Genomic DNA, 15,876 nt, shown 5'->3' with positions numbered 1-15,876 from the left:
TAGTCATACCGGTACGAGTACAAGTTTTGATGCTTGAGAATGCACATACAATATGTAATGCTCTGTGTTTGAAATTCTCCTCTTTGTCAAAACCAGTCAAATTTCCCATATGTGTCTGTGTACTGGGGGAAATCAAGTGGAAGGAATTTTTGACTGTTTTTGATGGTTACAGCAAAAGGAGGGTTAAAGGCTGGTTCATTATATCGTATTTGGCATGAAAGCACACATGAATAGCAGTTTGTATTTAAGGCAAAGGTGAGTGTGAAAGTACTTTGCAGCAGTATTTGCTCAAATTGAAGTGTTCGTCTTTTGGAATTTTCTGTAAGGATATTTTGATCCAACATCACAATTTCATGTTCGGCTTTCATGTTGTTTGGCTCTCTTGCCGAGTACGAAAGCAACATTTAAGCCCCTCACGTAGGAACTTTGTGTATCATCCAAAATCTTTCCAATGGGAGGAAACCATTGACACTTTCTTTTTGTCAAAAATTGGCTCGTTTGATCTCATCTCTCAATACCTGGTCGATCAGCAGTCCTGAATCTATAAATAAAAAAAAAGTTAAAGAAAATACACTGTAGGATATATCTTTGTTAACATAAGGGTTCTGCATACATGTACATGTACATGGACAATCATGTACACAGTAATGTACATGTATGCCTACTAATGAATGCTTCCAATGTGGGCCAACATGTACATCACTGATTTATGGATGCATTACATGTACTGTATGTACCCATTCAAAATGCCAGGAGAACAAAATACATAAAACTTGCTTTGAGTATTTTGGAGATTAAATTAGGTTTAACTTTTGTGTGTTCATGAGCCGGTATGGTCCGAAACTCTGTAAGCCTGTGAATGCTTTGAAATAGATTTCGATAGATTTCAAGTGAATCACTGCAAAACGGAACTAGTTTTACCGAAGTACCGGCAAGATGCACGAATTAAAAAATAGTCTTTATGAAAGTGAATCTCATACAAGTGCTTTATATTCAAATGACAAGAAACTGCAGACATTTGTAAAATGTTATATCGAATAGTAGAACTTCATCTATCCAACCATACTGGTACTGGTACATCAAAGACCTTCTTAGTGCAAGCCTGCATTAAAGTTACTGTGAACAGTTAAACTGTGAACAATTCATACAGTTGGAGGTTATGGACCATGGGCCTTGGGGTTTTGCTGTGCCTGCAGTCAACAGTCTGTTATGGTGACCACTCAAGTGTACAATGCGCAGGTGTTAGCAACTGGTGACAGGCAGGAGAGCATTTAGCACCTCATCATCCCCTATTACCCCATATCATTACACTGGCTAATTGTTGTGTAACAGCTGCTGGGTACTGTAAACAAGATCCAGTGTTGTGGTCTAGACCTCTGAAGACCTGGGTCACAAGATCATGACCAGTACAAGACCTCCCGTCTGAAATCGAGTCACAGGCTAACTAAATAGACTTCAGCAAAAGAATTGTCATTGTTGACCCTGTTACTTGTGTCAGGTCTTGTGACCAAGGCGTCATGGCTTGTAGAAATCAGATGAGATTCATAAAGTGTCTTCCAAAAAGAAAAGGTTTGTGTAAATGGATAGCTGTCAGGGTTCCGTCAAAAAGGAATCAACCATAAATACATGTACATGTAGGTACGGTACACTTGCATCTTTTGATAATGCTTTGGTTCAACAGGATTATGAACCTGAATTTTATATGTGACTTTTGCGCTCACCATGCATTCGTTTACTACAGGAAATGAAATAGGAATGGTCAACAAACCTTGAATTTATGGGAAATACACGTACTTAATTTATACATCAGATGATTATTGCGATATAAGACATATTCACTGTGACGGATGTTCTTGTTGCCACATTAACAATGTACTTGGAAATGGTAATGTACATATATACTGTGTATTGAAACCACTTTTGTAGATGTGACACAGTGCAAGAAATGAGATTTTTTGATGGAGGGGGGCTGTACACGTATGCACACGTCATTGTAATGCTTTCTCGTCCAACGATCACAATCATTGACATGTCCACTAGAATCAATCTTTATCTGTGGTTCTTATTTTTGGATGGCCAGTTCCATTACATCTCCTGGTTTGGTGCACATTAGCAACTACATATAAAAACTTGAGGACAGACATGTTGGGCTCTAAATGGTGCATTGTAGAGCATTGACCTCAACATCAGACTAGGCCACAAATATCGGTTATGTGGACTGCACATTACCGGTCCCTCAATGTCTGTGTGCATGAAAATATGAAGAAAATTGATAGAGTATTCTTGATAATGGTGTCTTGAGCCCATCTGGCAACCTCTCTGCAGCACAAACTAGTCTTTACCGCAAGTCATTTCTGTTAACTTAGCACCAAGAATATCTTGTATTTTAATAATTAGGGCACTTCAACCGAAGAAACCTATTGGTAGAAGACAGAGGTGTACTGGTACATGCTATACACAAATGTGCCATATTAAGATGAGTGGAAATTGAGAAGAAAATCACAGAACCAGGTAAGAACTGGCAAGCAGATAAACATAATGCTGCTTAGGGCTAAAAACATCGTCAAGATGGAAAATGAAACAAGCACTGCCAAGGAGATGGTAAATTCAGAGAGGGCATACCCAGTTTATTTCTTTGGGGGGGGAGAGGGAAGAGGCAGAGATGCATTTTCTCTCTTTCTTTTGCTCTCATACTTGCTATTTCGTAGCTCTAAAGGAACCAAGAAATAGAAATATTTTGATAAATTTTACTAAAAACCCTTGAAATTGCATCTTTGGGTTTCAATGAACTTCATTTTAAATGTTTGTTTTGCAATTTTAACCCTTATTTTGATGTTTTTTTTGTTTTTATGCTAATGCACATTTGCATATTCATGAGCAGAACTACATGCCATCCAAGGCACCTGAATCTCAATGTTGCACTGATTTGTGCAAAGAAACAACTGCTATGGCAGATTGTATTTCCTTTTCCATAGAAATGTTCCCAGATAGCAAATTTGGGATTCACAATTTGAACATAAAAACATGCAACCTGAACCAAGTCTTCCTGGATTTACATCAAAGCAAAAGCTCCCTCACCTGTCCAGAAATGCTTGGTCAATTTTTAATGTTTGAAAAAGTGCGCCGTTTGGTTTACAAACTCAAAAAAGATGTCAAACAGTCTCCATAGATGAAAGAAGAGTACAGAGATACACAAAAAGTGATTCGAAGAAAAATTCCTTTCCTGGATCCTTTAATTAACCCAACAAGGCTACCGGTAAATCCTCCCATGATTTTTACTCACACCCTCTAAGTACTGGTACATCTTGAAACAGAATTAGGGTGAACTTAAAAGACAGAACTTTGTGATACTCCCTGATAAAAAATGGTTGGGTTCAACCCCAATTTCAGTTTCCCCTTTTTGTAAATGCCCGGTCCTCCGCCCAGTTTTGTAAATGCTAATTCACCGTACCACTGCAAGGTACGTGCACATGTACCATATGGTATAGTACAAAACAAGGGCATACTTTTATGGCTTTAATTGGAAACAGTTATTTATTTCTTATGTGGAGATCATCAAGTTTCCAGGCAATTTTTAGATACAAAAATTTTTGTACAATCTTTATCAGCAACTGGTCAACGAAACATTGTTGTTCTCTGTTCCGAAAAATTTCCTCAGAATTGGCGAAGAAAGTTGCAGTTAATACAGGGCTCTAATACCAGTGTGTCCCTGATGAACATTTTATGTATTTTAAATGTCGAAATTACTTTAAAAATCTATTGCTCATAATGCGTTGGTACATGTAGCAGTGAACGTACGTCTGGTAGGCATTACTCACACGTCAGCACCACGGCAACCAAATATTGATAGAATTTTACATGTTTAAAGGTAACAAAACAGTTTGGCTTGTGTACATGTAGGCCTCGTTTAGCATGGTATGAAAAGTACAAGGAACTGGTCAGAGCAGTTTGCCAGGGTAATTTTAGCTCCCTGTCCTGACGTTGTATTGATTTTAATCTCGCATCCTCTGGAGCAATGAACATTGTGACCATTCATGTGGAAAATTGGACAAAGAAAGGCTATTGTGCAAGTTATAATAAGCAAAATTAATATTTGCATCAAAGCCCTGGCACTAAGTATGCACGGGTATACAGGTGTGGCTGTGCATGGTGTGCAGTGTGTGTTCGTGCAATAAAAGAATGCAATGAATTTTAGAAATATGAGCAACGAATGCCAGAAAGAGGCATTGTGAATTTGTGTTTCCCATTAGTAGGCCTACGGGGTATTCTTTAGAGAATCAGGCATACAGGTGTACAATGTACATGTACATGTCTGGATACATGTACGGTGTATGTACTGCATGTACATGTACTTGTGATACATAAATGATCAACAGATCAGTTTTACCAGGTGCTCCGTACATTTGCAAGAAAAATCATACATAGGTTTGGTTTTTTTGGTTTTTGCTATGAAAAAATAAATTAAGGCCTAAATTAAGTTTTATGTCACAGAAAATGGTAATGGTGAAGTATTGCATTTGTTCGAATGAAAATAAATACTGAGTGAAGTCTTTTCACCTGTACATGTAAACACTGGTATGCTGTATGCACATGTATACTATAAACTGGGCATTTGGTGTGCATTTTAATGACCAACATCAAATGGAGGCATGACAGAATTGGATGATTAAAAATGTACTTGCATTTGAAAAAACAAATTCATGCATGTTTGTTTTTGAAAAAAAAAGTTCAGGTGCTTTTGTAGGCTGTGTATGACATACTGGCTACTTGATATGACGGTCCGAGCAAATTGAGCAGATAGACCTATGTTAATGGTATCTGAAGCTAAATATAATTACCATTGATATTTATTGATTCTAGTCCAGCAGAATACAGTGTGCTATTTGTAAACCTTTGTTATGTAAAGTTTTTTTAATGAGCTGCTTGTATCCAACACTTACATGTACATGTACTGAGATGCACATGTCCATCTGCATCAAGCATTGAAATTACCGGCATCAATGGAGACTTACCAGTACATATATGTTGCTAACCATTGTTTTCTTAGAATATGTCCTAACGGTAGCTCTTCCAAAATCCAACACGGCAGCATGTTTGTTACACATGTACATTTACCTAAAATACCAGTACATACATGTACACAATACTAGTACGAGTAGGTTTCACATTCAAACAAAAATGTGTACACATACCGTACATGTACATACATGGTGTTGAAGTTTCCATTGTTTCACATTTTATATGCCATGTTACTGAACCAAAGATGAAGTCTAAAATGAGCGCCTCTTAAAAGTCCTTTCAAAGCCTTATATGTATGTGTGTGCCGCTAATCCTGCATTGAAACTCAGACAATAGGTACATGTACTGTTGTGTTCAGTAGTTATATCCCCTTTCAGTCAAACAATACATGATTAAGTAATCTAAGTAATCAGAATTTTTAAAAGAGTGATAATCAACAATTTACAATGCATTGCACACAGACGCGTAGGTTTACATCTGTGTCGAGTATGCAAGCACAGCGGACACTGAGCGAGTTGAAACCAAACGGTAATTTTTTCTTTTCGTATTTTATTGATTTTCATCTCTGAGTTAATTTCCAAAAGACATTTGAATATTAAATAATCAAATATCTGAAAAGGTTATCTTGTGAAGTTTGTTGGCTGAAGCACGTTGTTGTCAGAAATTTTCAAACTTTCTTTTTTTTTTGTAATTAGATTTTTGTTTCTTCTGATCGCTCTTCAAAGTTCCAATCAGAACCTTTACAATGCAGGAGCAACATGAGTGAAAGATTAACGCCGTATTAGGGTAGTCAAAATGCATGTATGTATGTAATTGAACATTGTTGAAAAACAACTGAAACATTGACGGGAAACTGAAATGGACGGTGCATGTGCTTGCAATTTTCTCCCATAACCACCGGCAAGTGTTGATGGAAATCCATGATTCTGACATTTCGCAGCAGGCAATTAAGTTCACCTGTGGGTGCACAAGCCATTGAAAATGCCCCAGATTTGCAGGAATTATCCCCTGTCACCTGCTGCTCATCTCAACCATTGCTCTCATCAGCTGGCATTTCTCTCTTGCCCCTTGACCGGTGCCGTTGTTCAGTGCCATTCAGAGAATTCCATTTTCTTCATGTTATCATCATTAATCAACCAAACTTTAATGTCATCTGCAGAAGAAGACACAATAGAGAGGTGGGGGCAACTATCCCTCCCCAAAAAACCAAAGCCCCGGCCTTTGAACAAACATTATCCTGGATGTGCAACTACCTTTTGGTTTTTGTCAACACACGCACTCTCAATTTAATTTCTAGTCAGAGGGGTTAGGTTACTTGCGAATCGGAGGACTAAATGAGTGAGATCGTGCTAGCAGCGGTCCATAGCTCTGGTGCATTTAGTCGGTAGAATCCAAGGGAAATCTGAGAGCTATTAGCCCAGGTAGATACACCTGGGGTAGTGGTAGGCAGCTACAACATACAGGATCGGCACTGAATCAATTTTCTCGTCTCTTAAGGGCTGTTTATGTACGGCGCAGCTATGTAATCGATACTAAGGTGCTTCTTGCTGGAATTTGTGGCATTGGATTTGTGATGAATTGTGGCTGGCATAGAACAGTTCTACATGTAGTGAAGCTTCGAACTGATATCCATTAAACAGTGGGTACTCTGAAATTTGAATAATTAGAAAGGTTTTTATATTGTCCTGATTTTTGGAGCTGTACTGTCAAACACCTTTTGGGTACATGTATTTCTAATAATTTTAGCAGTGTATTTGGTTTACCAATAGTCTCCCAGGACCAGTGATACATGTATTTCTGTGTAAATGGAAAATATACAAATGAATATAAAATTCCATCTTGTAATACATGTAGAACCTACTGGGGCAGCCTTTTAAACAGATTTTCACAGTTGTAAAATCGTTTTTCGTTTTAGCCTGTCAGAGAGTAAGGTTTAGTAAAGCAAATTGTCAAAAGAGGTTTCCTGGACCAAAGAAGTGGAAAACAGCTGTTGGAAAGCAGAGTTGCCAAAATTATTAGTACATGAATTTAGTTTCTGCGATGTACATGTACACACAATTTTGTTTAAAAATCCCAGGATTAATATTATTTCTTACCTAAATGTATGCTCTGGATGGAAAACATCTCAAAAGTGAAAAATGACATTTCTGGCACGACCCCTGGCATTCACTCTCTGCATGGTGTTCTTAGATTTAAATGAGATTTTCCATTTGTCTCTATCAGGATTGAAAAAAAACCCTGACTTCTAGGGGACTCTGCCCCATGGGGTTTGTCACAATTTAAGAAGTTCTCACCTTGCACAGCACAGCCGACAGTCTCACTAATGTTCATTGCCTGCAGTCTTTACAGTGCAGTGCATCTGAAAGCGGTGACAAATGCAGATCGTGTAGTGAAAAATTGTTTGACGGAATAAAACTGGACAGGGTTCAGTTATTAAGCTATCAACAGCACACATGTACTGCTACAGTATACATACGTGTAAATATCAGAACTCGGACCTTTTATGACGTAGTGCGCAACCATAAAATGTTTGCTTTGGGGACTGGCTGTTTGTTGAGTTTGACATCAGTTTGCCTGGATTGACTGCATGTTTACCTTCTTCTAATTGTGCTTGTGTTTAAATTCTAGGCATGGAAGTCATGAAATTGACTTCCCTGGAAGTTATCAGTTAGCATGCATTATTGTGATATTGTAGGGCAACCCAGACTGTAGGTAAAGTGCCAAAGACTAAAATGACTGTGATGTTCTAAGTGCATTAAATGTTGAAGAAGTGTGAAAGCACATAATGTGCCTAAATTATGACCAGTAAGAACTTTTTATATGTTTGAAGTACTTATAACGTAAGTATAGACCAAGATGAACTTAAATACAGTTGAAACATTCTTTGATTGTGCATAGCATGCACTTGTAATAAACAATGTTTCAGATATATTTTACAAAAGTTAATGGTGTTGCATTTCCAAATTGTCAATGATGGTAATCCCAATACCTAAAATGTATAAAAACAAATTTTGGTATCCCTGTATTGGTGCTACCGGCATTAGCTAAAATCAAGTAAAATCATATAATCTTGTAATTTGTGCGGTAGCCTATGGTGTCACTCAGTACAACATTTGGATAAAAATCATAAAACAATTATTCTTTATTAAACAGTTTTCATGGAAGGTTCTGGTTAAATGAATTGCCATACACACAGGTAGAAATTCCGCCCAACCTGTTTAATGGGTATGTTGTCTTTTTTTCTCTCTATCCCCTCCCTTAGTTCCAGGATCGATCACCTGCCAGGTTAACCTGATACACGTACACGATTACAGAGTCTACTAGCTATTGCCTCCACTGCCTCTGCATATCAGCAGAGCTCTTTACAAATATTCAGCCCGCCGTACATGTACATCTGCCGTTTGCACATTGCCGCACACAGCCTCAACGTTGCAGACTGAATTACTTCTTCCTCTTCTGTGTGGCTGAGAGGGACGGGAAAACCGTGCATTCATCGATGCTGAAGCCAGAGAGATGAAGACAAGCCTGATGAGATGAGCCGCTCTGCTCTGCCGTGATTTGGAAATACGTGGAAGTCAGTGCAGGCTCAGTCTGTCGTGGGCACCGTCGCATCACCAGGGGAATTCATTCCACTTGGGAAACCGACGGACAATCAACGTTGTCCGGCAAATTCTGCTCACAGCACATATTGGCAATGGGTACATGTACCGGTACATGCACATGTGCCTGTATATAACGAAGATGGTTCTATGAGCTTGCCAGCTGGATATTGTTCTGTACGTACAGGTATAGAAGAAGTTGAAGCTGAAAGCAGTTTCTCACAGTGCGAATCCAACAAGGAGAAATCAGTTGTTTCTTTTTTGGAGGAGGAAATAATGGTGAAGAGGTGACTGTGCTGTTGTGATAAGAGAATGAGATGTACATGTACACCAGGTGTGAGTTTCTCAGTGTGCCTGCTGTCTCTGCAAACATGGCTACAGCCCAGGGGGTCAAGCGGTCCCTGCTAGCCTAGTGGGACAGCGTGCTGTGATGTGTAGAGTCAACTTGGTGAACTAGATCGAGGACTGACTTTAGGAATTGGTGGCTCTTAACAAAGTGCACTAGCTGGTCTCCTGCACTTCCGCTGGTAAAATTTCTGGGTTTTTTTGGAAGGGGAGTGGAGCAGTTTGGCATAGAAAATGGGCCATTACTTTATCTACGGCAGATTGCTGCTGTCATGTTTGTGTTTGGTTGCGTATACTGGACTCACTGGTGCCCTGTACTATGAAGGTACAGTGGATACATACACACAATATGAGCGATGGAATACCTCTGTTAATGGAACTCTCCGATTCCAATTCAAGTCCAGACAGTCAAATGTTTTGTTGGCATATGCCGATGACATGAAGCGAGTGGATTTCATGGAAATAGCAATGGAGGATGGTAATCTCCTTTTGCACATGAGAATCAACAACAAGGCAAGGACCCTCATTGTTGGGGATAACCTGGACGATGGAGAGTGGCATACCGTAGAAGTGATAAGAAACAACCCCAGAAAATTTACTTTCAAAGTGGACGGTGACGAAAGATCAGGATCAATGGATGGAGAGATCATTGAACTGCCAACACAAACAGATTTCTTCTTTGGTGGGATCCCACGTCAGGTGCGGAGGTCACACTTAGCCAAGCCGGAGGCCCGAGCGCGGACGCACTTGAAGGGCCACATACGCAACATCGCGTACCTGGTGCAGGCCCGCCCCAATCGCTGGCGCCGTCCTGAGCAGCTTGCCTCTAACAATGTCCAGGAGGACTTCTCGGATCTGTGCAGCACCAACGACCCCTGCAAGAACGGCGGGCTGTGCGTGAGCGAGGACACCCAGTCGCGCTGCGAATGCGATGGCACAGGTTTCGTGGGCGAAATCTGCGAGGAAGGTGAGTTCGTGCAGTCAGGCCGCCATACATGTAAGTCACATTTTAGCCTTGCATGGCTTGGAACTGCATGACATGCTGATTTGCTTTCAAATCAGAAAAAACCCCAAGATATCCATCCTGAAGAATGTTTCCTTTGACAAATTACAACTGGGGAAATCTTGCATTGGAATACTGAAATTTCTGCACCAAATGTCTTTGCATGTGGTAAATGATTTACGGTTCATTTGAAGCTGAGGGCTTGTTTAGTGTTATGTACACAAAACCCTAAGGAATGCGCAGCTGCCTGCGATGCTCCCTGCAACATTCTAATTGAATGCATCCTACAGCAAGCACCGTGTATTGACAAACTGCCTGAAGCATGTCTGTCAATTATTTTTCCAAACCATTGGAATGCTTTGTGGTTTGTCTATACATCTACATGTAGTTTTCTTATATTGCGTGAAGTTTTTGTTTCTTTTCCAAAACCCCAGTAGTGTCTTGTTTTTGTTTGCTTATTTGATTTTTGGAATGGAGAGGGACGGAAGTGAAAATTCTGTTGTGATTGTTTAAAGGAAGTCGGGTACAAAAGGTATGACTGTGCGCATGAATTTGTGATCGAGGTGTGCAAGAGTGCTTTTTTGACATGAGATTCATTTGAGTTTTTGGAAGCCAGATACGGAAGTGAGATACAGATATGAAGGATTTCTGTTGATTGTTTGGAGGAAGTTATATATACCGTTATGTACCGTACGTGTACCAGACTACTGGTACATGTACTAGTAAAAGATTAATTGATGGAAAAGTATGAATTGGTTATCATATGGGTATTTTGTTATGGTTATATGGTTTTATGGGCATTTCAGCACTCAAGCACCATTGCAGCTATTAGCTGCATACATGTAGTTCTCTCATTTTGTGCACATTCTGCTGGAAAAAAGTGATGAATCTAGTGATATATATGGCACCATCTACTACCGGTATTTATCTATAAGTCATATGGTATGTTCTACATGTATGTCTTAATTCCAGTTTCCTTCTCTCTGTGTAGGGCAGTTGCAGGGGTGTGCCAACCTTGCCATCTACATAATGTGTAGACCTACGAACCAAACATGTATAATGCAATGTCTACATGTATAATGCAAGTTGTGTTAACCTTGTGTGGACTAAACCAGGTCCACACAAGGTTTTCCTTCTCTGAAAAAATAGGTTTCAGAGGCATTTTGTGGTAAGGTTTATCTGCAGCAAAAGGAAGAGGAACGCTTAAGGAAATCGGCAACTGTGCTCACAGTTCTAAGAACATTGAGAAGTTTTACAAAGCGTTCTTTACAAGAGAAGGATGGAATGATGTCCACACAAGGTACAGTATGTAACATAAACTTGTGTAAAGTATGGTCACCATTTGAACATTTCAGCTACATGTAGAATTACATTATGTCCTGGATGGCCTATTAAGTACTGGTTAATTATGTGTCTTACTATTGGGGCCAACCCCCACCCCGCAAATGAGGTCTGTGTGGTTTCCAGGTTGCACCTGTAGCATTATGATACAGGGCAGGTCAGGCCAATAATTATAGTTCAACCATGAATATGCACAGTAGTATAGATACATTGTACCTGCTCAAGTGTGGCCAAGTTACGTGTTAAAGCAAATTTTTGACAATCATACTTCTAGAATTTGATCTGACAACATATCTACACTGTAGGTAAAATAAAAGAAAAAGAATAAAAACCAGGAAAATTCCAATTTCAGGCTTTGGAAACTGCAGGATTTCATTTCTAACATACAGCAATGCACTGAAGCAGCTCAGCGGTATGTACATCATTTTATGTCAACCCTTTTGGTTCATACAGGTAGATACCGCTAGATGTGCTGTACACGTACATGTACATCAGCCAAGGTGTGGCATGCATGTCAGTCCATATTTGTTTCTGCTATCACAAAAATTGTCTGTTTATAAACTGTGAATTCGTAATAAATTGTGCTGGAGTTTCCAGAATAAAAACCTTCTGCCAACCTTTGGTTGAATATACCGGTACAGTGTACATGTATGTTCATGTACACAATACGTGCATACCATCTATCGTCGAGGCCCTGGTGTCGCATGAGCTTGACACCCAGACTAATTATGTTATGATATTTGATATCAGGCCAATTAACTCTTTGATTGGAAAAAAATCCACCAGGGGAGATTGGGAAGGGGGGGGGTTACTGCTCATACCAACCGGTCGGTCCAGGTCCTGCCCAGCCATCTGTGCTGGAATTTTTATGTGCTTCGTTTGAATGATGTATGAGCAAGAGTGTGTCTGTGCTGAGTGGGAGGACCATGTGATGGTGACAGTTACCTATGTTCTTGCAGGCCATGGACGGTTGGCTGATTGAGTTCAGGCAAGGGTTCTGAGGAGTTGTATGTGTGGTACGTAAGGTGCCACGTTGGGGCAGATAGGGTCTATCAACATAGCCTATCAGCAATGAGAAGACAGCGAAGGACTTCACAGTTTGGCTTCGCAGACATGGGCTGAATTGAAAGGCTCCATCGGACTGCCGTGGCTCATCCAAAATTTATTGTGCTAATCAGCGTCAGAACTCGGAGGGAATATAAGTCCACCTGGCACACACATGTAACGGGGTCCTTCGCTCACTCTGCCCTGACACAATAGGTCAGATGTTTCTGCCACGTTGACCAAACTGGCTGCTTGTACACATGTAGGCAGTGGCGTAACGACTGGCAACACATGCTCCCCCTCCCCCTCAGCAGATGCCCGGGTGCCCCCCCCCCAGAAATCTGTGAATAATCTCCATTGTAATGCAGCTGTAGCCTATACTCTTGTGGTGCCCGCATGAAAAATGTGTTGGCCCCCCCTTCCCCCGGAAATGTTCAGCCTCAGTTACACCACTGCTTGTATGGAAGGATTGCTGAATTGCAATCAAGTCTAACATGCGCATTGTTGATGGTGCTGCATATACCGGTATACATGAATGTCAAGTTAGGGCATTTGTTGATGAGTTGTTCTACAAAGTTGAGGTCCGACATTTTTCTGGCCCTGTTACACCTGACCTCTGTAGTCTAACATGTACATGTACGTCATTGAAATTGGCTTTATTCTGTCTTTATTTTTTGGTGGGTAGTTTACATGTACGCGTTGAAATTTAAGAGAGCGTTCTGTACATGTAGGAAAGGCTTTTGTTTTGCCTTGCGACACTGCTTGCATATTTTGAAATTTGGCAATTCTCAAGTGACTTGCCAGCATGTGCTTCAACACAACCATTACCGTCACACAACCAATGTACATGTACATGTACGGCGTTCATTTTAGAAGCCCAGACCGATGGCAGGTACAACTGCTGAATCGTACATGTAGATTAAGTGCAAAATGAACATGTTGAGTGTTTGACCTTGGGAATTACCATTTGTATGTGGTGATATGCTGTAGTAGAAAGCAGGCATTTATACCGTCAGCTTCAGTTGCCTACATCATTAATTACTCAAGTGTTTTTCAAGTGGTTAGTTTGTTGTCGCAATCAATCTTAAATAAAGAAAATACTTGTAAATCCGGTCGATTTGAAACTCTGGAAATATTATCTGAGTAACTGAGACATTACAGCACAGTGACTTCATACATGTTCAAAGTTCACCATTAGCAAACCTGCATTACACTTTACAAGGCTGACCAGTATATTACTGTAAATGGTTGAGCAAACGTCATCACAGATCCTGCTCATCACCATCAAATATTGATGACGGTCTGATTAGAAGGAAGAAGTAATTTGTTGACAGTATCATAATAAGGAATAAAGTCAGTCGCTGGACTGCGACAGATGAAATCATTAAAGATTCAGGCATCATTTATACACAGAACTGTTCCCAGTTTCTGTGGAGGTAATCAACTTTGGCCTTGCAGTTGTTGAGCAGAAGTGGAAATTTGTCTAGAAAAAGTCCTCTGAATTTGTTGCACATTATATTCATCAAAATTTGATAGCATTTCAGGGATTTTGCATTATCATTAATTTGACTTTGGATAGTACAGATAGCCACAATTGTCTAAAATGATTTTGACAATACAGAATTTCTTCTTGTGAATACTAAATTGTTTAAAGTGATTGAATCCCCGTATAAATTTTCTGTTTAAAGCCAAGTGCTTGTGCAAATTGGCACCATGTGATGGGATAGGTACCATACATGGGATGCTGCCATCATTCAAAAAGGTCTTCAGGTTGCCGACTTGAATTAATCTAACTCACCTGATGTCCTGATCTTAATCGGAAGCCAAAAGTATCACATATAATTACTGATGTTTACCGATGAATTGATCCTTTATGGAACTTTAGGGATGCGCTGTATCGTGAATTGTGCCCATTGAGATTTGCTTGCCAAAATATAATGAATTTCATTTGCTGTGATACATAGGATACAAGTCATATTCAGCCTTTTCAAGAGCAGGAAAAGAAAGACTAGAAACTGTTGACCAAATGCACAAATCTGAGGTATTTGTTTACTGATGTATGGTATCCGATACCTTTAATGCAAGATGACTTGCGGCCAAACCCAAGCCATGTTGTGTTCCTCATAATCACGGGAGTGCGGTACGGTAGACACAAAAAATCAATCGTCAGAGTCGTGCCCTGGTTGCGGCCTCACAGTTTGTTGCTTTGCATCGCGAGAGGCGGTTTGGACAAAGATTTGTTGTCTTTAATCTTTGGAAGTAGTACAGCCTCAACCGCCTGGGGGCTAACACCTATTTTGGGGGATGTGGAGAGGGGGAGCCTCATTGATTCCATTTCATTTGCACTGAGATTCTTGTACCCCTACCGCAGGCCCACGTGTCTGTCTTTTTAATTAAAAGTATCTAGTATTGCCCTCCTCAATACACAAGATCTTCTTGTAAAGATTCAACATGTTCTTGAGTAAACATGTTTTGTTCTCAGGAGTTCACTCATCTTGAACAAGCATGATATCTGAGAAGCGTTGGATTAAAGGAAAAGAATGAGGTGGCCGAAACTGGGGAAAACTTCAGGGTTGAATTCAGCAGCATAATCCAGCTTCTAACTTACAGGTGTCTCTGACCATGTCTGGAAAGTTCTCTTCCCATGTGCAAGTACATGTATGGTAAAGTATAACTTTGCCTCACAGGAATGAGGCTAAATTTTGAAGGCTGTGTTGACTACCGGTACATCTAAGTTCTTGTACTTAAGACTGCTGAGTGGGAGTATGAGTGTTTGGACACTCAGCCTGATGGAGGCATGTCAAGAAATGTACAAATATTTGGGAAAGGTTTGAACTCCAAATCATATCCTTTTGGCAAAATACTTGTTCGTTGTTAACTTTCCCAGAGTGGATGGGCCTGATATTTAGGCAACTTCCAGCTGAAGGGCTGAAGAGAATCATGAGGCATGAAGATGGATAGCAAGGAAGCTCATAGCAAGGAAGACAGTGTTGCCCCAGGGACCTGTAGGGTTGTGGGATTACATAAAACTGTATATATGCACATGTACCGTATGTGCGGTATTTGGATATGTAGAGGTACAATAACTTAGCTCAATTTTTATTTGGCGAGGATTTTTTAACACAAGCAACCTGTACAAATTTGAAAACAGCCTGTCCAAAAAAGTTAACTCATTTTTGCATTGAACTGTTGAACAAAGGAAATTTAGGACAGTGTTTTGCATCCAAATTAGGTTGTATAAACATACATGTACCAGTACATTTTTATGGCTCATCTATTTCCAAAAGGCAAAGAACAGCACAGTTACAGTGTAGTTTTTGGTAGGCCTACTTTGTTAGGGAATTCAACAGAAATTTGTTGGGTTTTTGTCAGTAATCAAAGGTCAGTGGGTATGTAGATGTATTGGGAACAGCTATGCACACAGTCATACATGTACATTCAGGAAAACCTATGAAAGTACAATACCAGACTTTTCTTCAACCAAGCTGTTGTTTTTTTAATGAGAGTCACAAACTCTCTACCAAG

At 40.0% G+C, this 15,876-nt stretch overlaps 1 protein-coding gene and 1 long non-coding RNA gene across 13 annotated transcripts in view; one reads left to right on the top strand and one right to left on the bottom strand.

The window, feature by feature from the left end:
• The window catches only part of LOC110986258 (uncharacterized), a 35,297-nt gene extending 27,819 nt beyond the window's left edge, over positions 1–7,478 (bottom strand). For both annotated transcript variants that reach the window (XR_015424945.1, XR_015424995.1), the window contains exon 1: positions 7,314–7,478. This is a non-coding gene — a long non-coding RNA (uncharacterized LOC110986258). The remainder of the gene's footprint in view (positions 1–7,313) is intronic.
• The window catches only part of LOC110986257 (neurexin-3b-like), a 91,570-nt gene that overhangs the window by 22,108 nt on the left and 53,586 nt on the right, over positions 1–15,876 (top strand). For 7 of the 11 annotated variants that reach the window (XM_087133712.1, XM_087133344.1, XM_087134051.1 and 4 more), the window contains one exon: positions 8,282–9,930. In XM_087133712.1, coding sequence (XP_086989838.1) covers positions 9,198–9,930 — 733 coding nt within the window. In that variant the 5' untranslated portion in view covers positions 8,282–9,197. Of the gene's footprint in view, positions 1–2,397; positions 2,512–8,281; positions 9,931–11,038; positions 11,267–15,876 lie in introns of those variants that run through there. The other 4 variants (XM_087141735.1, XM_087137945.1, XM_087145503.1 and 1 more) reach the window with 2 other exon arrangements.

Source organism: Acanthaster planci, linkage group LG01 (assembly GCF_054643075.1).
Source record: "Acanthaster planci isolate LZ-2023a linkage group LG01, COTS_SCS, whole genome shotgun sequence".
Taxonomy (NCBI): Eukaryota; Metazoa; Echinodermata; class Asteroidea; order Valvatida; family Acanthasteridae; genus Acanthaster; species Acanthaster planci.
Note: the sequence above shows the minus strand (reverse complement) of the source record. Positions and strands in the feature narration are given on the sequence as shown.